This window comes from Marmota flaviventris, chromosome 10, assembly GCF_047511675.1.
Source record: "Marmota flaviventris isolate mMarFla1 chromosome 10, mMarFla1.hap1, whole genome shotgun sequence".
NCBI lineage: Eukaryota > Metazoa > Chordata > Mammalia > Rodentia > Sciuridae > Marmota > Marmota flaviventris.
Genome location: NC_092507.1, coordinates 113,921,161 through 113,945,615, shown reverse-complemented (window position 1 = coordinate 113,945,615; position 24,455 = coordinate 113,921,161). Strand labels below are relative to the sequence as shown.

The following is a 24,455-nucleotide window of genomic DNA, read 5'->3' as shown; positions in this document are numbered from 1 at the left end:
CAAAATAGCAGTTAATTTGAAAACCAACCCCTGAATCACTTATAATGTTTTAAAAGTTAATATTTCTCCTAAATTTCACTTGAGATCAAAACCCAAGAACAACCTACAAGGTGATGCTTCTAAGGATTGCCTGCCAGGTCAGCCTTTCTGCTGTCCCCCCGGGGTCTCCTGCTCTCAGTTCTGCCCCCCACCCTCCTCCACGCACAGACCGACAGTAATAGACACATTGCCAGGCTCTGAAGACATGAAAATACCAGCCCTCTAGCCCTCTCTGTCTTTTCCAGGATCTCATTGATCCAAAATCAATCTGCTACTTTTGTCCTATGACCAGAAAAAAAAAAAAAAAAAAAAAAAAAGATCAGCCTCTGGCAGCAAAGCCATGTCTGAAAGATGATCTGACCATGTTCTTGAAAGATAGTTCATCAACTAGTTTTTCCTCCAGTCTTTGGATATAAATATGAATATATTTGGGCATTTAAGTTACAGAACCATAGGTTTTTAAAAACAAAACTGAAAGAAGTACATACTGTGTGTGTTTCGCCCATTTTATGTCAGGGAAACCGACTCAGACTAGTGTACCTAGAGCCCCAGAAAAAGTTGGTGGCCAAACGGGGTGAGATGAGAGCTGCAGATTTTGTGTTAGTCTCTGGGGATGGGATCCCCACTAGAAAAGCGGTGGTAGGCTCTGATGCTTGGGAGAACTCTTGAGCCTAAAGTCAATCTATCCCTTCACCATCCTCCATCTAACAGGCACCCACTCCTGATCCCATACTGCACTCCATAGTTCTCCTTCCTGAAGCACCTTGCGTGTCCACCATGCCTGCCCAGCCTCAAAGCTCAGATCACGCTTACGTCCTCTGTATCTCCTTCCCTGGCCACCCTGTCCTCTTCATTCTTCCCTCTGCACTGGGCTCCTTCAGCATCTGTGCTTTGGCAACATTATCTTTGCCATGGAGACCCCTTTCCGTGATGGCATTTGGAGCCGGACAGATGGACTCAAATTCTTTGTGTACCACTTCATAGCTCTGTGCCTCACGTAAGCCGTTCTAGCCTCTGGGGCCTTAGTTTTCTCATGTGTAAAATGATAATAATGATATTCAGTTTGCAGAATTGTTCTGATGAATCAGGACAGTGATGCGTGGAATATGCCGAGTGATACCTGGAATCCATCACCTGGTTAATTAAATATCAACTACTTCTGTAATCATCAATTCCCTAACTAGCTGTTCGGTTCTTAGAGGCCAGAGACCAACTCTTCTTATACAGTATGTCTTTTGCAATTTTCTCAGTACTGGTACAAAATAAGTCCTCAAAACCAGGCACAGTGGTATATATGTACCTGTAATCAAGAGACTCAGGCAAGGTGCAGTGGCTCATACCTGTAATCCCAGCAGCTCAAGAGGCTGAGGCAGGAGGATCCCAAGTTCAAAGCTAGTTTCAGCAATTTAGTGTGATTGTCTCAAAATAAAATACAAAAAGGGCTGGGGTTGTGGCCCAGTGGCTAAGTGCCCCTGGGTTCAATCCCTAGTACCAAAAAGAGAAAGAGAGGGTGGGGGAAGGAGAGATGGATAGAGATACTTGGGAGTATGAGACAGGCCTGGGCAATTTAGTGAGACCCTGTTTCAAAACAAACAATTAAAAGGGCTGGGAGATGTATCTAAGGGGTACAGTACCCCTGGGTTCTGCCAACAAAACCAATATACACATACACAAACAAAACAAAATCATAACAAGTCCTCAGTAAATTCCTGTTGGTTGATTGGAAGGGTGGAGAGAGAGGTTTGATCTCAAGTCCAAAGGAGTCTCCTCACTGATGTACAAATACCTCAGTTCCATCTCATCCATTGCTTATGACTTAGTTTCCCTACCTGAATAACAGGCCAAAGTGTTTCTGCACTTGGTGCCCATCCACTTGGTGCTATTCTCTAATTATGATATTGATATGGAAGCTAAATGTCCGGGACTCTATGCTCCTAGAAAAAGCCACAAGTGTGGCAAAATGCTGCTTTTCTAGCTTGTTGAGATCAGCTGCCCACAGTTTCTGAGAGCCATTTCTTCATGATCCTCTAAGTCTTTGCTCCTATAGCTCCACTTGTTCTGCTCTGTGCAGGCTTGGGTGCAATGTTCAGTCCCTACATCAGTTTCCACACCAAACAAAAGCAAAACCAAAAAACCCTACCTCAGAAATTTTGTGGGTTTAAATTCTCTACTGAAGAGTTGAAGTATCACAGGGAGCAGATTCTAATGTGAACCAGAATGCTTTTACCATCTGATGAGCTCAGAGCTTTGCTTTCTGTTCCTATTTCTGAATGAGCAATATCCTACAGAGCCTCCAACATTCACCTGGATTTCTTGGTGTTCTCATATTCTACTTCCTAGTATTTATTAGAGTACTATCCTAAACGAATAATGTTACCTTCCAAAGAGCAACTCTAGTAGTGGTTTCTTTAGGATAAGATTTTTCAGTCTGGGCCTGAACAGTGGTACGTGCCTGTAATCCCAGCAATTCAGGAGGCTAAGGCAGGAGGATCAAAAGTTCGAGGTCTGCCTCAGTAACTTAATGAGGCCCTAAGAAATTTAATGAGACCCTGTCTTAAAAATAAAAAACATAAACAGGGCTGGGGATGTAGCTCAGTGGGGAAAAAAACAAAAAACAAAAAAACAACACCATGGGTTCAATCCCCCACCACCAAAAAAAAAATCAATCAGATGAAGTATAGAAATCCCACTGAGATTGAAATTTCATAAAGGTGGACTCAGTACTTCGTTCTTTATTTGCATTTCTAATTCCATCTGATACAATATACAGGGACCGTTCTATGTGCACTAGATGGACTTAATTTATATTAAAGGTCATATGAATGAATCTGGAAAAAGACTAATGTAACCTTTTGTTAAGAATTATCAGAGTGCTAAATATAAGAAGGTTGCCAGGTACAGCAGCACACACCTGCAATTCCAGTAACAAGGATGGCTGATGCAGATTCCAAATTCAAGGTCAACGTTAGCAATTTAGGGCAAACTTGTCTCAAAATTAAAAAGGGAGTGGGGCTAGGGATGTAGCTCAGTGGTAAAGTGCCCCTGGGTTCAATCCCCAGTTCCAATTAATGAGTAAGTAAGAAGGTATTAGAAGGAATGCAGAGTCACCTTCTAAATTTCCCAAGGCTAGAGTTGAAGGGAAGGAGCCATGGCCTACTGTGGCATATGCTTTATAATTTAAAAATAATGGAGCCAGGAGGAAAGTGTATGTCTGTGTTCTCAATATGCCACTCATGGTCCCCAAAGCCCCGGCTTTCTCTCTTTGTGTTCAGTAATATAATAAGGACACTCAGAATGGTGATTCTCAGAAATCAGATAAAAGTTGTCTTTGGGTCCACAATCCTACCATCTTTCAGAAGGAAATACTACATGGACATTCTTTTTTTTTTTTTTTGGTAATGGGGGTTGAACCCCAGCATGCTCTACCACTGAGCTACACTTTTTTGTTTTGAGACAGTGTCTTGCTAAGTTGTGTAGGGACTTGCTGAGTTGCCCAGACTGATCTTGAACTTGCAATCCTCTTGCTTCAACCTCCAAGTAGCTGGGATTCCAGGTGTGCACCACCTCATCTGAGTACATGAACATTCTTGAACCAGAAGTTTGGGGCTTTTCCTCTGGAACCTTTTAGAAGCAGCTGAGCAGGCTGGCTGAGAACTCTTGTGCTATTTATGAAGGGTACTTTGTGTGGGTCTCCATCCTCTGATCCTTTCTCCCTGGGCTGTGGTTTCCATGAGATGAGCTGGTCGACAGCCACACCTCCAAGGAGAAGGCCAGAGGCCCCCCTTTTTTTTAAAAAAAAAAATCTCTCAAAGTCTGTTGCCACAGAAACACAAAAGCTTTTCTTTCTTCTCAAGTACCCAAACCGTATTTTTAAAGGAAGATAAGAAAACAAAAAAAAGAATCTGAGAAACAAATCTAGTTCACCTCAGAGATGCCGAGATGCTCACGTAACGGTCTGAGAGTACCGGATCTCTTTCCTGCCTTTCATGTGGTTCTGTCAACAGGGCTGCCAACATGGAACCCATCTCCTTGAAGAAGTCAACTATCTTCAAGAGGTGCCTTCTTGTTGGTGTCTGTTTCCACTTAGAATCGGGGGTGGAGAAAGGGTCCTCATGAACTATAAGCAAATTTAAGGTCCAGGACCATCCAAGTAAACATTTTTGCAGAATCCACGCCTTCTGGAAAAATCCTTCACACCTGCCTATCTTACCCAGATTGTGTACAGGGTAGTGGTGCCCACAGGGACAATTCTCCCAAAGTCAGTCTCAGCAATTTAGGGAAGGGGCACTTAGCAACTCAGCCAGACACTATCTCTAATAAAATATTTTAAAAAGGGCTGGGGATGTGGCTCAGTGGTTAAGCACCCCTGGGTTCAATCCTCAGTACGTACAAACACACACACACACACACACACACACACACACACACACACACACATACAAAAAGGAGCTCCATGTTTGAAGAAATGGCTTAAAGGGGGACCCTGTAAAGCTCACTGGCAAGTGTCTCACTTTTCTTCCACTGAGTTAATCAGATTTGCTAAAGGATTTGCTAAAGATTTGCTAATCTCCTAAAAAAGTTCTCCCTTTCAAGATGAACATCTGGGGACATTCCCTTTTCTTTTAGTTGATTTGTTTAGGGTTTTATATCAACCATCCTAGCACAGATAGAACTATTTCAAAACATGGCAATTAAGGACAGCAGCAAGTCACACACTGTCTACTGTTGAGCCACCTCAATGTGCTTCACATGACCTTGACAAAGGATCTTGTAGCACCCAAGGATTTGGATTTTTGCAATAAAGATGCCTCATTATAATAGACATTAAAGTCACTCACTAAAGCAGTGAATTGGAACAGGGTGGTTGAATGTATAACTAAGATCATGGATAAATGTCACTTTGATATTTTTTCAAGACACAAACATGTTCTTGCATGGTTTAGTTTAACTGAATCCTGTCAAAAGACAGTGCTGACATCAAGTCCCATTTGGTCTCATGGCACCATGAACAACTTTTGAGTTTTTCATTAATGAAAGTAGAGAATGTCTTAGAGTCAGGATCTTAATTATTAGATGGCAACCTCTAATAAACCCACAAACCCCACCACCATTTAATCCCAAAGCTAGATTTTCCCCTTGAATACACTATGAAAAAGTATTTGTTAAACCGACAGTCACTGTTTTGGCCGGGGCCTGATTCTCTTGTGATGGATGACTGCGATAATGTCTCCCTCCCCCACCCATAACTAGTTCCTTTTTCTTCTGCCTCTTTTTTTACCCCAGTCTATTCCACTGAATTTTATCTTTGAAATTCAAAACTGATGGCTACTCCTCCATCTAAAACGCTATTAGAACCTATCACCTACAGGGTAATATACAACAAGTCCTTGATGTATCTGCTTTCCCCCTGCCTGGAGTCTCTTTTGACAGCATGGTTAATTTTTTTATTCTTCAATGCCCATTTTTGTCTCTTTTGTGTTCTCTGATCCCTTGAGATGATGTTTTCCCTTCCCTCCTCTTTGTTGCCTTGAACATGTTTCTGTTTTGCAATTATCATACAATATAACCTAGGATAATTATTTGTTTAGAGAACTACCTCCTTCCTTAAAGATAAGGATCGTATCTTTTAATCTTTGTGTGCTCAGCACCTTGCACAATGTTGGGACATACTAAAACCTCAAGAAAAGTTTTGTTAAACTAAACACAATGTTTTAAAAATGAGTACTATTCCTTTGCAGACACAATTTAGTGTACCAATAAAACCGTTTTCAGTAATGTAGGCAACTTGGTGTGATGGGAAGAGCATATGGCAAACCAGCTGTGTGACCTGGTTTGGATGTGGTGTGCTGCGATGCCCTGTCTCTGGGGGATGGGGGTGGGGAGGATAACTACTTGTTTTATGGGTTGAATTGTGTTACCCTCACATTCATATGTTGTAGTCCTTAGAATGTGACTTTCTTTGGAGACAAGGTCTTTACAGAGATAATCAAGTTAAAAAGATAAGTCCATTAAGGTGATGTTGTGGGTTCGATTGTGCTTCTCACCCCACCCATCTCATATGTGGAAGCAGTAATTCTGAACAGTAATTCAGAATGTGACTGTATTTGAGGATAAGGTTTTTACAGAGGTGATTAAGTTTCAATGAGGTCATTAGTGTGGGCTCTGGTCTAATTTGACTAGAGTCCTTTTGAGAGGAAATCTGAATACGCAGAGACACCAGGATGCACAGGCACAAAGGAAAGACCATGTGTGAACAGGGTGAGAAGGCGACCTTCTGCAAGCCGAGACCAGAGGCCTCAGAAGAATCACACCTGCCTACACCATGATCTTGAACTTCTAGCCTCCAGAACCATGAGACAATAAATTTCAATATTTTCAACCATCCAATTTGTGGCCCTTTGCTTTGGCAGCCCCAGCAAACCAAGACACTTTGGCAACCCTTTATTAATAACCCTTTATTAATAGTTCTTGTGGACACACTGAATCATAGACTATCACCTCTGGATGGAACCTCACCAGTTCACCATTTTGTTTGTTTGTTTTTTCAATATTAGGGATTGAACCCAGGGGCTCTCTAACACTGAGCTACATCCTCAGCCTTTTCTTTTTTTTTTTATTCTGAGACAGGGTCTTGCAAAGTTGTTCAGGCTAGACTTTAACTTGAGACCCCCAGTAGCTTGGATTACAGGTGGTGCTACCATGTCTGGCCAACTTGGTTAAATCATTGTTAAACCACAGTGAGAAGCATGAAAAGAGTTCTCCCCCATTTTGGGGAGGGTGGGGTGTTTTGTCTTTCATTAGACTATTATAACCAGAGAGGCCTATGCTGGGGTAATGGCTACTTCTCCCTCACAACCAAAAATACCTTTTAATTATGGCATATATGGCATTTTAAGTGCATTCTCTCTTCCACTAATAACTGTGAGGACTCCAGGATCAGACCACCCGGGTCCTTCACTTTTGTGTGTGATCTCACTTAACCTTTTAAGTTTTGGTCTGTGAAGTGAACATAGTTATACTACCTATATTATCTGATTGCTGTAAAAATAGTAAGCAGTTAAGACCGGTTAGTAGTTATTATTTATAGATGAAGAAGTCTAAGGGAGGTTGAATGATTTACCCTTGTAAGCAGGAAGGACAGCATCAGATGGGGGCCCTCTGGAAACATGCCCTACAAAGTTCCCACTATGCAACTCTGTGCTTAGTCCTGCAAGTGTGTTCTGAATGACCGTAATAAGGGAGAGAGATCTGGGCTGGGAGAATAGCCTCTGAATATGATTTGTATGCAAACAGTCAGACACATCTAACAGGTGGACAGATGATTGACACCTGTCATGAAATGGCTGGGAGAGGCAACGTTCACTGTACTGGGTTCACCAAAGAACTCTCAGGTGCATACCAGACAGCAGCAATTCTTTCCCCAGTAATTCATCTAAGAATGCTCGAGGGGAGTCTCTGTTGTAGGAAGTGCTATGTTGAGGGCATAAGTAACTAGATTTCCCTTTTCCCCATCACTGGTCATCTGGGAAAGACCTCTGCATAGACAGCAAGTCTATTGTGGGCAGGTGTCTCCTTAGAATGACTCTTGTTTCCCCCCAGTGAATGCAGAGGAGAGAATGTCAGGGGTAAGCTATGCCTCACAGAGCAGTACTCTGTTCCTTCTGTCCCTGAATCTGCCTGAGGCAGGGATGCAGGATCTTTAGTGCAAAGTGACAAGAGTTCTATCCTGCTCCTAAGGGGTTAGGTACACTTAATCAGTTCTTTCTTTCAACAGAACGATGGTAATTCTTTTTTTCTACAAAAAGATCCATCAAAAGATCTAGGTTTAGGTGCTAACTCCACTATCTACAGGTTGAAGAAACTTGAGGTGGGTACTTAAATGCTATGATCTTCAAGCACCCATCTGCCCCGGTTATTGTAAGGGCCTAAGAAGATTAATCAGATGAAAGTGTTTTGCCAATAATATAATGCTATGCAATTTATTGATAGTTCCCAAATTTCACATTCCAGACCTTAGTTAGTCCCACTTTTTTTCTGATTCCCATGGCCTTCTAATCTGCTGTGAGAGTCTTCATTCTTTCCATAAAATGAGGCCTTCTAATGTATACTGTGTTTCATTATTTGAGCAAATGTTTCATATCTGATCTTGACAATGCATTGCTAAAGAATAGAGATCATGTATCTATTCCCACTTTTCTATAGCATAGGTGATCAATAAACACTTATTGATGGTGTAGAACTGTCCCATCATTAGTAGGACATGGGCTTGGGATTTGGACCTGCCCCCTTACATTCCCTAAACCATCCTTGTAGGTTGAACCCAGGACAGGAGGCAGAGAGAAAGGATTTCACATGGGAGACCGGGGTTCTGCGTCTGGCTTCATCTTTTCTCATTGGTTTCCTCAACTGTGGTAATAATGTCACCCTGGTTAACATGGCAGCATGTTCACTGAATGCACAGCGGAGAATTTGCAAGCTATAAAGAAAATATAAAGTCCTGTTGTAACTGGCCCAGTTAGGGACTGAGCCCACATTCATTAATGTGGCACCCTGGCTGCCACCAGCATACTCACCCGAGGACTTGAAACCGCACCTATGCCCTGGACTGAAGGCCTGGGAGCTGTTGCTGACGGGGTTGCTTGCAGTGCAGAGGTAGACATTGTCAGCATGCTGCGGACCAAGGGTAAGGTACAGGAGGTGGGAGCTGTTGGCTGAGCTCAGCAGGTGGGTGCCCTCCTCACTCCAGGTGTAAGTCACGTGGTCCCCCTTCTCCACTGTGCAGGAGAGTATCAAGCGGCATGTCCCATTGTCTTTCTCTTGAGTTGAGTTTAACACTTTAATTTCTGGAGTGGAGACCTGCTCTGTCAGGTGGAGGAGGAAGAAGGGAGCCATCACTGAAATGAAATCCTTGGAATTCTCTCTTGACATTTTTGTTAAAACAAAGTATAGCTAAATGACATGTTTCTCACCCTCTCTGATGGGACTTCAGTATGATCTATCTCTCGTGGCAATGATTATTTTGTATTATCTCTCTTGAGATAGAGTGGAGAAGAATGTGTGTGGGCAATACTGTTAGGCCTTCACTTGCCCTTCCTGGTGTTCTCTCTCTCTCTCTCTCTTTTCTTGGGGATTGAACCCAGAGGTTTACCACTGAGCTACATCCCCAGTCCTTTTTATTTATTTATTTTTTTGAGACAGAGTCTTGCTTAGTTGCTGATGCTGGCCTTGAAATTGCAATCCTCCTGCCTCAGCCTCCTGAGTCACCATGCCCAGCTCTTCCTGATGTTCTTGGTCTAGAATGTTCTCCTGTATCAGGGAGTTTGCCATCAACTAATCACTCATGGGTTTTAATTTAAGTATGACCTCCTAGACATAAAAGCACTAGTGTTTAGTGGTAGGATTTCATCTTCTGAGGTGGCCAGAGGTGGGAGGACAAGTGTTTCTGTGTGTCTTAAGGTAGGGATAGGTTCTCAATCACAGCTGTAGTCTCCATCAATCTATCCCACACTATTGCCATGAAGAAACAGGCAAGGCCAAAGGGAAAATCTTATTTATTTGTAACTACTATAAGACAAGGATAGTTCTATGGTTTCACATCCATCATCCTCTTTAATCTTCTCAACAATTCTAACTCAAGGGCCAGGCATGGTGGCACATACCCTTAATTCCAGTAACTTGGGAGGCTGAGGCAGATGGATTGAAAGTTTGAGGCCAGTCTTAGCAACTTAACAAAACCTTGTCTCAAAAAAGACTGAGGATGTAGCACAGTGGAACAACCCCAAGGTTTAATCTCCAGGATGGTGAAAGAAAAAAAAATATATAAATAAGTATATGTGCATATATACACATATATAACCTGAGTTACAATTATTTCAATTTTATAGATGAGAAGACTGAGCCCCAGAGAAATGAGATGTCTTACATAATATTGCACAGCTTCCGGGAGACCAAGCTAAGCTAAGGTCTTATCTCCAAAGTCCAGCCTCTTTCTTTGACTTGAGAAGAAGACCAGGGGTACAGAGACCACATTTTCCTACTTAAGAATTTGATCACAAAATGGGCCAAAGGCAGTAAACATAGAGGAACAAAAAGACAGTATAGGTGACATGTACATTGTTTTGACACATTATGCGTGGCCTCCATGCTCACAGGAACCTTGCTCCAGAGTCACTCTTGGAGTGGCCAGGACTCCTGGGTACCTGGTCGAGGGCTCTGGGAATTCTGTATGCCCTGTTTTCAGAAAAGGGAAAGAGGAGGTCCGGGTTTGGTTGGGGTCAGTGGTGGAGAGGGTACCTAGATACCCAGCATTTCTTTGAATGCTGGGTAAGTGGAGCTCCCTGTTCCATCTTCAGAGATAAGGAAGTTACTTCGAAGAAGCAGGAAAGCCCCAGATGACTGTTGGGATTTTTGGGAATTCAGGTGAGCCTCTGGTTCTAAGCAATACAAACTTTGGGTGCATTCAAGAGGGTTGGTAGTTAAAGAGGCTAAAATAATCCCCGACCTTGGCTTTAGGTGAACCTAAGTTCCAGTTTAAATTCTGCAACTAAGTGACATTAGAACCAGAGCTTTCGTTTTAAAAGCAAAAAAAAAAAAAAAAAAAAAAAAAAAAAAAATGCTTCTTCCATTATGTAGGTGTGATCCAGGGCACAGGGCTTAGAGAGCAGAATGTGGGCGGAATTTCAGCTCTATCAAGAACCCACGCTGCAGTGAGCCACCTACACAGACGTGTGTAAGCATGTGCAAACCACTTCTCTGGTCAGGTTGGACCAGTGGCATTCAAACTTTTGAAAAATCAGGAAAAATTCTTTCTTTAAATAAAATCTTATTTGCAAACCCAGAGTCTTGGGGGTGCAACCCCTCCAGTCCACAGGCAGTGGGGCCCCTTTCCATTGGAAATGGGTCAAAGTGGCTAAGGCCAACCAGCAACACCAACATACAATTTGGAGAAAAAAAGTTGTCACTTCTAAAAGCACTTCCATGAAGCACAGTTTACCCCTCGGACTGGATGATCTTTCCAGTTGCTCCCAATTCTGAATACCCTTCCTCAAATTCTTGGGCCGGGGACCATCTTCCCATCATTACCATAAAGCTCCAGCTGCACACAAAATTGCCGGACTGAGATGTTTTCCTCCAGGCTCATAAAGTACCATCCCTCGCTGTCATTCTTGCTGCCCAAGATCACCAGGCTCAGGTTTTCCAGGTGGAACTGATAGCCATCCTCCAGGTAACTTGGAGAGCCCTTTTCAGATGGATCAAGAGATACTATTTTCTTCTTGATGCTGCTTTCTGGTGACTCGGCCTTGGTGACAAGAATATGAATGCTTTTGTTCATGCTTTTATTTATCCGTTCACTTGTCAGGGGCAGCACCACGTCACTTCCCAACCGCCAGAGAATCTTTGGGCAGTTCATCACGCCCCCACCTGTGGAAGGGAGAAGAGAGTCCCTTAAGATGAGGGCTTTTGAGAACTGCATCATATTGTGGATCAGGAATGACAGGCTGAGGTTCTCCCCACTCCTCTCGAGCTATCCCTGGGGTTGCAAGGACTTTAGTGGTCTACAAAGACTGCCATGAGGAACCCCACTATCCTATTAATATTTCAAAAATCTCAGTGGAAATTTTTTTTTGTAATGAGAATTGAACCCTGTGGCACTCTACCACTGACCTACATCCTCATCCCTTTTAATTTTTTTTTTTAATTTTTATTTTGAGAGAGGGTCTCACTAAGTTGCTGAGAATGGCCTCAGTTGGGTGATTCTCCTGCCTCAGTCTCCCCAGTTGCTGGGATTACAGATGTGCACCACTGTGCCTGGCTCAATGGAAATCTTAAAATGACTTACAATAGAATTGTATTAACTAACAGTATCAATTTAGATTTTACAGTTAAGGTACTTAAACCAGAAATAAGGCAAATGACTTCCCTGAAGTCACATTAGTAAGGAACTAGAATCCAGGTCTGCTCGTTTCTCTACCAGAATTCTCAATGCCATTGGGTAGGTAGGATGAACAGTGGCAGCATTGAAAGTGGTTCTGAGCTCATGAACCCAAGAAACCAGAGTACAGAGGCATCAGGACAAGTGACAAGGAAGACCGAAAAAATCGAAGAGACTCAGAATTAGGGAGATGGTGAGTCCAGAGTCCAAACTGGAATCCTAGCTCTCCAAAAATCCCTGAGATAATTAATAAAGCTGAGGAGGGAGATATTATTTTATTCTCTTTTTCAAAAAAGCTGAGCCAACAACAAAAGAAAACACACACAAAACCAAAAACCTTTCAAACCACGGTAAGGGATTCTACTGCTGATTATTTAACACCTCCTCTCTGCTCAAACCCACAAACTGTCTTTCTCCCTCCTCTCTCACCTGATGACCTTGTTTTCTACTTTACTGGGCAAAAAGATGACCAAAAAAAAAAAAAAAAAGAACTTCCATTTATTAGCATCCCAAAATCAACCTTCCCACCTGGATGGACGATCTGCGTTCCTGATGAGACTTACCCCCCAGAGCCCTCACTTATGTGAAGGCTTTCTCTCCTGGAAGTGCTGCACTGACTGCATTATCATTTGTCTCCTGAGTTATTTCCTCCCGTGGACAACAGGCAAACATGTAATTTCCCTCATCTTAAAACTTCCTTCTCTAATCCCAAGTCCAGACCCAACTATTTCCTCATTTCTCTCTTTTCCTTTATAAAAAGGTCCTTTTTGTGTGTTTACACCTTCCCTTCCCATTTTCCTGACCCATTTTTTTTTTTCCTTCTACCTGCTCCTACTACTCACTGGAACCACCTTTGTCGAGGTCACTGTCAACGGCAGGAAACCAAGTCAATTCTCCTTTATCTTCCCTTGGTTCTCAGGAGCACTTGAAAGAGTTCATGGCTCCTTCCTTGAAAATACTATCTTCTTTTGGTCCCTGAACCACCACTTTCTATGACTTCTCTTGTATTTCATTGGTTTACCATTCTCAATTTCCTTGGTGGGAATCTTCTGCTCATCCAGACTTCTAAGTATTGAAGTGTCCCAGGACTCAGACCTCAGACTTCTCTATCTACACTCATCCAGTTTCTCATTCAGCTCCCTAGTCTGGAATATTTCTGCAAGGCTTGCAGAGTTGCCCTTTCCAGCCCAGACCCTCTCTGTGCTCTTCACTACCTACACAGATCAGCACGTGGAGTCGGAAGGCAACTAAAACACAGCACATATCCTCCTGATTCCAAAGCTGCTTCTGCAAACACTGTTATTCACTCAATTTCTCAGACAAAACAATGGAATGATCTTTGATTCCTTTTTTTCTCTCCCACTCCACATTCAGTTGAATAGAAAATCCTATTGGCTCTAACTTCAGAAGAAGTCTGACATCTGAGGACTTCATACCTTCTCCATCCCTACCGCCATCATCACAGACTAGGTACTGCTATTATCTTCCAACTCCTCTCCATAATGGACAACAGGTCCATTTCATCTCTTTCTCCTTTTTTCAAACTTCAGAGCTTTCTAGCACTCATAGAATGAAGTTCACAGTCCTTGACTGACACAGCTTCAAAGACTCTGCATACCTGGTCCCTGGTACTGCTCTATTTCCATTTCCTGCCCCCTGTCTCATTCTCACGACACTATGGCTCATATGTTCCTTAAACTTGCCAAGAATATGTCTTTTGTTGTTTCTCTCTGAAAATCTCTTCCATGTGCGCCTGGATAGTTCATTTCCTCACTTTATTTTAGAATGTTTATTTGTTTTGGTACTCAGGGTCATTTTACCACTGAGCTATATCCCCAGCCCAATTTATTTTATTTTTTGAGATATGGTCACTAAGTTCTCAGGTTAACTTCAAGCTTGGAATCTTGCTGTCTCAGCCTCCTGAATTAATGGGGTGATAAGAATACACCACAACACACTTGGCTCTCTTAAGTTCTTACTAAAAAATTATCTCCTGTGACTATGTATCAAAAAACAGCCCTCTCATTGCTCTTATCACTACTTGATGTTATATATGTTTATTTTGTCTCCCCCACTTAAATGTAGTTCCCTCCAGAGGAAGAACTTAGGGCCACTATTTTGGCCCTATGATCTACACAGTGCCAGGCACACAGTAGGTTTTTAATAAATATCTGTTTGATTTATGAATGTTTAAAACCACACTGCCTGATTAATCTCTTAATTAGCCTCACCTAACATGTATGTAACTGAATTTAACTAGAGGCTAGTGTTCATAAAAGAAGCCCGTGACTCAGAGAGAGCACAGATTGCTGTAGCTGATAAAATTAAACTGTCTGCTTCAGTAATGTGTCTACCTAGAAGAGACCCCTCCACAACCGGCTGTGGTTAAGATGAGCTGTTGGAAAATTGGGCAAACTGATCAAAATATTCTTGGTACCAAAATGCTCTGAAATTGTCACACTGTCTAGCAAAGGGCCCACCTAATATCACTAGAGATCAGTGATTGTGAAAAAAAGAAATGGCGGGCCACCTGGGCTAAAACCAGAATTAGCGTGGTTTAGATGCATAATTGTTAATGAGAGGCAATTAGACATTTGTTCTTTTACATATTGCTAATATATTCATCCTTGAAACAGTGCTCACCCCTTTGCTGGATTAGATGAAGAAGGTTATTGTTAGGTTCTTGTTTTTATGGATACATTGGGAAGCATGCAGCTACACTTAGGAATGTCTGACTGTCCAGAAAATGTGTCCTCTCTGGTGGTCACACACCTCACTTGTAGAATAGTACCAGAGAGAGAGAGTCCTCTCTTGAGTTCTGATACTTGAGAGTAATCCATGCAAGTACGGACCCCCTGAATTTGTGTACAAAAAGTTGCACAGATAAATATATGTACATTTTTCCAAGAGTACTTCTATATATATGCTGTGTCTCAAAGGTATCTGAGATTTTAAAAAATTAAAATCCCTGTTGATTTTTAATAACTTCTGTGAGTGCCTTATAAGTACACCTAGTAGAATAATGTATAATTCTAGTATATAAAAGAATAATGTATAGTATATAGTGGAATTTATTGTCACATATTTGTCCATACATAATATGTTTTGGTCGATTTCATACTGTTTATCTCTTTAGATCAATTGCGATATGGAGCAAAAGGGAATAAGAGTTATTGTTAGTCTAAAACCATCACCCTTCATCCCCCCAAATGTCTCCAATGCACCCCTTCCTCCCATCTAACCCCATGGACTCTGGATGAGGGAAGGGAGAAAGAAAAGGGCAGGTGCAGATGATAGGACAGGCTGGGTGGCTTACATACATGGGAATGGAATCAAAACTTGGCCAGGAAGAGACCTCAACACCTCACCACCCACGTAAAGAGCGATGACATAACTCCTGCACCTGTGAGTGGCCAGGTCCGAAGGGGGTGCTTGAGATCATCCCCACCCAAGCACAAGTGGAAAAATGAGTGGAGCTTTAAAGTGGTTCCTAAAGCCCTTCAAGTGGCGTCCCTGCTCCTGGAACATCCTCTTGCCTGATGAGTGAGTGTTTTCCAGTGGGTCTGTGATTCAGTCAGCCCCTGTTTACTGCAAGGGTCGGGAGGAAACATTTGCAGTTGTTTACACCAACTCACTTTCCTTCATGGGTAATTCTACTGCAGAAGTACGGTGATTCACATGGACCCATGAAGACTGGCCTGAATGGAATCTGTAGGATTCAGCAACCCTTTCACAAGATGGGATTCTACCTGATAACTAGGGGGGGGGGGGGAGGGCTGGCCCTGATACCTCACATGTTCTTTGAACACCTTTCTATAGCATTTGGTGGTAGTGGGGGTTGGGTAGAGAAGAAACAGGACCCATTGGCCCTCCCAGTTCTTATGTTAAGTTTAGGCCTAGAAAGAAAAGATGAATTATCTAAGGTTGCTCTTTAAACAAGTATTAGTAGAATTCTATTCCTGATCCCTGATGAAAGAGGTTTTTTGTTTGTTTGTTTTTGGTATAGGGCATTGATCCCAGGGGTACTTTACTACTGAGTTATATTCCCAGACTATTTTATTTTTTATTTTGAGACAGGCTCTCACTAAATTGTCCAGGTAGAGCTTGAATTTAGAATCCTCCTGCCTCAGGCTGCTGAGTTGGGATGTCATTCTTACTCAATTATAAGCTTCTAAGAGTAGGGGCTGTGTATGTTTAACCCCCACCTGGGACACATCAGAAGCTCAGGGAATCCTTACTGCCCAGGTAAATCAATAAAATGGAATAGAATGAATGAATGAACAAATGGGAAGATGGACTCCAAGTTCTCCTCTCTTCACAATCAGAGTGCTTTATCTCTGTAACACCCTTAACAGATATTGTATAGGGGAAATGATGGAGACCCTTGTCCCCACTTGCCAGGTGAAGAGGTGGCACGTGTCTTAGCTGTGAATCCTAGGTTTCAGGTAGAGCAGGTGACTTGCCATTTCCCCAAGCAACCAAACCCTTTAATTTCACATTTGCACCTCCATCTAGAATTATCTTTTTCAAGTTCCATAAAAATCCAATCTACCAGACCCAGATATTTGAAAAACAACAAAAACAAAACCACACACAAGAAACTGGTAACAATGGTTGTCCCCAGCAAGAGGAATGGAAGGGAGGTTAGTCCACTCTTTGCCCTTTTGTATTGTTGAAATTTTATAGATGCATATGCAACACCCTTCCAAAAAATTAGGGCACAAAAAAGTTTAATGAAAAATTGCACAATAAAAAAAAAATTTCTATCCACTGTCCAAATTTCAGATCCAATACTTTCTCCATGCTGCCTAATTTTATCATGGGACCCTGGATACAAATTGTAGCTTTCTTCCCACTCCACAAACATAGGCTTATGACCCAATTTCACTCATTGAGACCTCGAGTTAGGCTATATTAACACAGAGAAATTGTTCAACTACCCTGTGACTCTCTTTCCTCATTTATGAAGTTGTAATGATGACAATAGTAATAGAAATCTCATAGGTTGATGTAAGAATTAAATAAATGACTGATACACGAAGCACTTAGAATGTGCCCAGTATTTAGCAAATATACAATAAAACTGTGATTCATTCAACACACGTCTACGGACAGGCTCTGACATACCAGACACTGTGGCAGGGGCTAAGAAGAGGCTGTGGCTGTTCCTTTTGCCTCCCTACACCTTGAACTGTGCCTATAATATCTTGTGTTCTTAATAGATTGTTGCTGAATGGAATCATCCAAAATCAATCTACAGATAAAACCAAATAGCCCCAATGTTCTGATTTCTAGTCCAAGAGACAGCGAAGGGGAGGAAATCATGCAGTACTGAAGTTTTTGAGAACTAGAAGTGCCTCTATCAACATCCTGAGATAGATTGGGCCAATGAACAATCAAGTGGGGATAAATTCTAGACAGGCTCTTGTCCCTCACCTCTCACCTCATGTATGTGAAGAGAGTAGGGAGGCCCTTAGTGGAGAAATAAAAAAATATCATTGGGGTAGGTTCATCAATCATAACAAATGTACCACCCTAGTGACGGATGTTGGCTATGCATACATGGGGGCAGGGGGACATGAGAACCCTATAACTTCCACTCAACTTTGCTAAAACTTCTCTAAAAAACAAATCAACCATTTCACCAGAATTTCAACCTTTTTTTTTATTTTTAAAAGAATCTTATGGGGGAAATGGAAAATTCACTTTGTTGAGGGAAGGGAACATGTGGACTTTTTCAATTTTTATGTTTCTGACTGGGAATTGGAAATGGAGCTGAATAGAAGTGGGGAGGGGGGTGGGTACTTATTTTAGAAGAATCAAGCTTCTTGGTTGAGTAAATCTGTTCATGACTGACCTGTCCCATTTGCACACCATTTCCTTCTGGGTTTTATTGGGGCTTCACAAAAGGGTGTGAATTTAAAAATAAAAACACCCCAAAATTTTTTGAACAGATTTCTGAAAATGGAATGCAAGGATGGAACAGCCACCCCTTGGGGAATGACTCCCCCGTGACCTCCAAAGCCTTAAGTGGAGCAGCTGACCTGAGCAAGACTGATCAGGAATCAAGCAAAACAAAGACATCAAAATCCATCCCACAATTTAGCCCCATTACTCCCTACAGTCACCAAAAAGTATGCTAAAAATTGGTGGGGTTCCAAATGGGGTGCAAGAAGAAAGGCTTGTGTCTCTTGCGGACCACTTTCCTCTCCTCTCATCAGGAAAGAAGAGCCATGAGCCTGCTGATTCTTAGGGATGGTGGGAAAACAGCTGAGAAAGGGCTTTTTTATCTGAGAGCCTGACAAGTGATAGATCCCATGCATGGCACCCCCACATCCCTGGCATATCTTGGGGCTTTTCCTGGAAAAGTCCATAATGGATTTGCGGTCTTGAAAACCCCAAGCTGAAACACCCTCAGCCTCAGGATTTCCCCCCTTCCCGAATGCCAACTCCACTCCAGGCTGCCTCCCACAGTCTAACCAAAGTCCCAAGGCATGTAGGCAGAGGGAGCCTCTCACCCCATTTACACAGATCGACATCCACTCCTGGCCTTTCTCTTTCTCAAATATCTTTTCGCATAGCCCTGGTTCTACTAAACAGAAAACAATAGCTTGCCTTGGCAGTAAGAGAACCAGAAAGGCTGGAGAAGAGCCCAGCTTCAAAAATTCTGCTGCCCAGCCCTACCCTACTGCAGAGACTCCTTTGATGTTAACCCTGAGGTTCCTGGTTTGTATTTCCCACATCCCGTAAACAGCTTTGAGCTCTAGAAATCCTGACTTCTTCCCCTCTTGCCACCTTGGAGCCTTCTCTTCCAAGAAGTAGCCACCAGTATGACCACACTGTGGTCACTATCTGTTCCCAGCCAAAGGCTTGGGATTTTCACTTCTCCTCTCTTTTCCCGCTATACACCTTATTTTTCATTGGACCCTATTTTGATTTGTCTGCTCATGCCTGTGAGAGTCCCTTTGCAGGATGGGGATGTAGGACAGATCTTCTCCCAGAACTTCATCTGTCTAACTCAGTCCTGCTAGCCTGGGTTGTTTCCAGAAAGACACCCAGACAAAATCAACCATTCCACCAGAACTTTGACCTGAGCCTCCTACCCCCAGAGGGTGATTAGGAATCCAACAGGTGCCTTTGACTTAGAGCTTCGGAGGAAACGACGATTGGTGGCAACTGAGCCTTGGGACCCAAGAGCCAAGGAACTCATAATGTTCCTTCCTCTTAAAAAAGAGGCAGTTGAAACCCAGAGCCAATCCCTAAGGAAAAGGCAGCTAAACCACAGTCCTCACTCAGCCCCTGTGTCTTCTCTCCATCCATAAGGCTATGCTAGTCCCCGGCAGATAATCACAGGACCCAAACCCCCAGACAGACCAGCACTCACCTGTTGCGTAGCTCAGCTCAAAAGCCAGGGACAGAATTAGCAGGAGGCTCAAGGACAGGAGCCCCTTGGTATCCATCAGCTAGGGGGGGACAAAGGAAGGGGGCCTGGCCGGGAGCCCGGCAGTTGCTCAAGATGCCAGGGCAGAAACAGGCTCCGCGTCCGACAGTGCTGCTCTGCTCTCTAGTTTACGCATCAGGAACCAGGCAACTTCCTGTCTCACTGGGACTTTTTTCTGCCTGTTTCTCGAGGATTGCTCATCTCTGTGCAGGCTTTATATCACTGTGCCGTTCGTAAGAAGCACGTACAAGTCAGGCACTTTGATTACTGGAGCCGGGAAAGAGATTGTGAAGTCACTTTGGCCAAACCCTGGTTTGGGGTTGAAATGTGCTCCCCTCTCTTTTTTTTTTTTTCCCTTCGCTGTTTCCAGGAAATGAGTGTCACAGCCTCTCTGAGCAGCTCTGGTAAACTCTTCTTAGAGTACCCTAGCCCTGAGTAATTTTGCCAGAATACCCCACAGATTTGATAGTTCAAACCTGAACTTACGTGACTGAACTTTGACGAGGTGATGTTTTCCTCCATGATCTGGGGGAATACCTAAACTTGCAGTGGGGTCCTGGGACCTCAGTCACAGAGAGCGAGGGTGGATCACTGGCAGAAAGCAGATTTCCCTGTGGGCACAGCGTGGTGGAACTGAGCAAGCCTCATGCTGGTGGGCTTTGAGGAGGTTTTTCCCTTTTGAGGAGAAAGGGATGGAATCGGCAGAAGAAAGACCAGCCATCAGAATGGAACACTGAAAAGTACTATTGTGGGTGTTCACAAAGAGACTCTGAAAGCAGAGTCCATATTAACAGGCTACAGGCATACTTCTATTGGCCTGCCTAGGGTGGCAGGGTAGTCGGAGCTGTGGAAGGAGGTGAATTGGCTCTTTTTCTTTCATTTCTGCCACTCCTCCTTCCCTAGTACCCAATTATAATGTGTTGGACCTGGTACAAACCAACTCATGAGAGACAGTTGTTAAATATTCAACAATCTTGTGAGCTGGTTGACAAACATGGCCATTATTAAATTATATACATTTATGAAAACAAACTTCAGGCCAGGGATGTGATTCAGTGGTAAGAGGGCTTGTCTAGCATGCACAGGTTTTGATACCCAGTATCTTACACACACACACACACACACACACACACACACACACACACACACACACACATATATATATACACACACGAATTTCATAAATGTACAATTAAATTATATTTATTTAAATATACTTAAAACAGAGAATCAAACCTCAAAAATTCATTACTTCCTAATTATTGGCACTCCGTCATTGTTCTCTATGCTCTTGATATCATTGATGCCCCTTGAAATCTGTATGATGGAAATAAAGCACTAGATCGTGGTCGCTATTGCACCTCTCTTACCAACTCCGCATTAAATGACATCATAATCAGCCATGAAGGAAATCAATATCATGGAAATTGACAAGCACTGTAAATCGGGGCTTTAATTTAGTGTTTTGTTGGTTGTCTCGAGATACGAAAGCAAAAGGGAAAACATCATGATGCCGATTAACCTTATAAGTGTGGCCCATTACATTGTGAAGTGAACGGCATTTTAAAAATGAAGGAAATATTTTTCCAGTGTTCAAAAACTTCCATCTGATGCAGCAAAAAGTCACTAGCATCACTGATGAGGAAGTGATGCCCCCACCTATGTCTTTGTTGCTTCACGTTTCTTTAGTTTATAGGACATTGGCCAACATTCACGTTGAAACTGCATTCATCAGTTGTAACCACAGGTTGGTCATGGATACTAGTTTAGCCCATAGAAATACAGGAACTCTGTGAGGATCAGTTGGCTATATGGAATTTACAATAGAGGATGTTGTACATTTTAATAAAATATAACAAATCGTATTTTGTAAATTGTGGGTTATGTATCCTTCATATACGTAAATGTGTGTGTATATATGTGCAGACATTATTTTTCAGAGAGCTGGTTATTAACTCTTTACCAGCACACTACTATCACAACTGAGAATACAAGTGATGGAGTGAGTGGCATACTCTCCGTATATTTATAAAATATCAGCTGGAATACAACTAAATAATATGGGATCTCATTCTCCTACATATTATCTCATAAAACTTTGATAAAAAACATACAACCACTCAATTGAGACAGAGTGACCCCCTATGATGTTAATACACATATATTTTGGCTTTTTAAAAGACGCATATATGGGCTGGGGATGTGGCCCAAGCGGTAGTGCGCTCGCCTGGCATGCGCAGGGCCCTGGGTTCGATCCTCAGCACCACATAAAAATAACAAAAATAAAGATGTTGTATCCACCAAAAACTAAAAAATAAAAAACTCTCTCTCTCTCTCTTAAAAAAAGACACATATATTTTGGCTTTTTAAAAGACCATTCAATGAGACAAGACCATGCTGTGGTCTTTCAAGATAATATGATCTAGCTAGGCATGGTGGTGCACACCTGTAATTCCAGCGGCTCGGGAGGTTGAGGCAGGAGGATCACAAGTTTGAGGTCAGCCTCGGCAACTTAGTGAAATCCTGTCTCAAGATAAAAAATAAAAAGGACTGGGAATGGAGCTCAGTGATAAAGCACCTCTGGATTCAGTCCCAGAAACCTTGCCTCCCTCAACACGCACACATACACACCCACAAATCATCTAATCCTTGAAACACTTTGGGTGGAGATCTTATTATTAATTCCATTTTATAAACAGTGATCAGGGTCTAACTCAAAGACTGATGTTGTCTCCTTGAATCACACAACTACTAGAATGCAGGCGCTAGTGTAAGAAAGGGTCAAGCCCCTTTCTTTCCAAAAACGGGCACTTACATTCTTTACATTATTTTGCCCTTCTTCTCATTTCTAGAATTAACCCTTCTGTAGCCTTACGATGTGGCCACTCCACCCCATTCCCCAGGATCCTCTTTGCAGACCCACATCGGGCTAGTTCTAGGCCTTAGTCTGAGGGATTTACCATTCAGTGTGACCTAAAGCTAAGGAAGCTGGTACACTGAGGGAGGCCAGAGAAGTTTTTACTATAGGGACTGAGGCCCTGTAGTGAGTTAAACGGTCTCCCCTCTCAAATTCTTGTCTACCTGGAACCTTTGACTGGGAGCTTATTTGGAACGAGAGTCTTTCAGATGTAATTAAGGTAAGGATGGAGATGAGATCCTGTCAGTTGGTTAGGGTGGGGCCAAAATTCAGTGAGAGTGTTTTTAGAAGAGAGAGAAAAGGGACAGAGACACAAGAAGACCACATGTGGAGGCAGAGGCAGAGGCTGGGTCTGTAGCTACACTCCAAGGAACACCTCAGAACACCAGAGACTGGAAGAAGCAGAGAAGGATACTCCCCTAGAGTCTTTGGAGGCATCCTGGCCCTCCCGATGCCTTGCTTTGTACTTCTGGCCTACAGAACCGTGAGAGCATGAACTGCTGCTGTTAAGTTACCAAGACTGCAGTAATTTTATTTTTATAGCAGCTACAGGAAGCTAATATAGGACTAAGGTAAGGTGACTAACCCCAGGTGGGCAGTTAGTGCACTTACTATACCAAATACTTGTTTCCTTCAGCTAGACAAATCAACAACAGAAGAGTCACCGGTGAAAAGGCCTCGTATCTTAAGAAAGGCACTTTTCAGAAACCCTCACATTGTGGGCCCCATTTGGTCCTCACAGCAGCCCCAGGAAGCAGGCAGAGCTCGTGGTGTTGTAAGGTGTGGTACCAAAGTCAGGAATCCTGACACTAGGTCAAGGACTCCTTTTCTTTGACTAAAATGAACTCGTTTTTTTTTTTTTTTCCCTATGAACACTCAAGAGGGTACGGAGGAAGGATTTCCCACTGATTGAGCTCCCCAGTTAATTATCTGGGGTTTCCACATCTATTAGTTTGTTAATCTTCCTAGTAGTAATGAGTAGTCGTAATTTTCACCTTTTTACAGATTGAGGCTGTTATAGAAGTTGTCCAATGCTCAGAGACAAAAAAAAAGAAAGAAAGAAAGAAAAAGAAAAAAGGAGGAAGAGGAAGAGGAAGAGGAGGAAGAGGAGGAGGAGGAGGAAGAGGAAGAGGAGGAAGAGGAGGAGGAAGAGGAGGAGGAGGAGGAGGAGGAGGAGGAGGAGGAGGAGGAGGAGGAGGAGGAGGAAGGACTGGGTCCAAACCCTGGATTGTGTGACTCCAGTCTGTGCCCTATCTATTCACTAGAGCATTTCCATTATATGAGCAAAAACCTCAGCCAACCTTAAAACTCATACTGGTCAACGGCCATTATCATTAGAACATTTCTTCGGGCACAACCAAGGCATGGGCAGCAGGAGACTCCTGGCTGAGCACCATGTGCCCTCCCTCCCTGGCCTCCATCATTCGTGACACAGCACCACCTCCTTCCCTTTGGTGACGCAGAGCCCACCCAAGATTGAGGACAGTCATATTTCCATGGAAAACTGCCTTCCCCAAACGTCCTCAGTTGGGCTTCGCAATGAGGTCATACCCTGCTCTTAAATGCAAGGGCTTAATGTCTCCCTAAGACTTGCTGCCACTCTCTCTCTCTTTCCTGACACTTTTGGCTAGGAGTGGCAGAGTGACCTTCCTGATGGTGTTTGGGGCCGGACTGATCCCAAACATATGGGTTTTCCAGCCAAAGCCTTGTCTTTGTCATCGCCTCTGACCAGGGGTCCCTGTGATAAAAGCCAGACAGACCTACAGGGTAGTCACTGAGGGGCAGGACGGACCACCTGGCCACATGGGTCTCATGATGAGCACATTTATCTGGATAAGTAAAGAAAAAAAAACCCATAAAAACAAAATGAAAATACAAAATTTCCCCAAACTCTAAACATCTCCTAGGTGATCTACTTGTAGAGTCTAAAACTGGCCTGGGGAAAGCACTGGGAAAAACACCCTGGGGTCTGTCCTGCTGGGCGAGATGAGGAAGCCCACGAGGGCAGATGTCTGACATGGGCGCTGAGCTGATCAGTGGACCAGACAGCCCTGTTGTGGGGCTGGGTCTGTGGGAGTGGAAGGGAAAGTGGGGGATGAAACTAGACGGGGTGGTTGTTCTAACCC

At 43.0% G+C, this 24,455-nt stretch overlaps 1 protein-coding gene across 1 annotated transcript in view; it reads right to left on the bottom strand.

Moving 5' to 3' along the window:
• Slamf1 (signaling lymphocytic activation molecule family member 1) overlaps positions 1 to 19,690 on the bottom strand; it is a 40,196-nt gene extending 20,506 nt beyond the window's left edge. Inside the window, exons 1-3 of the mRNA XM_027950794.2 lie at positions 19,356 to 19,690; positions 11,122 to 11,460; positions 8,613 to 8,900 (exon numbers count right to left, since the gene is read on the bottom strand). Of these exons, the coding sequence (XP_027806595.1) occupies positions 8,613 to 8,900; positions 11,122 to 11,460; positions 19,356 to 19,431 (703 nt within the window). The 5' untranslated portion in view covers positions 19,432 to 19,690. The remainder of the gene's footprint in view (positions 1 to 8,612; positions 8,901 to 11,121; positions 11,461 to 19,355) is intronic.
• Positions 19,691 to 24,455: the final 4,765 nt, after the last annotated feature.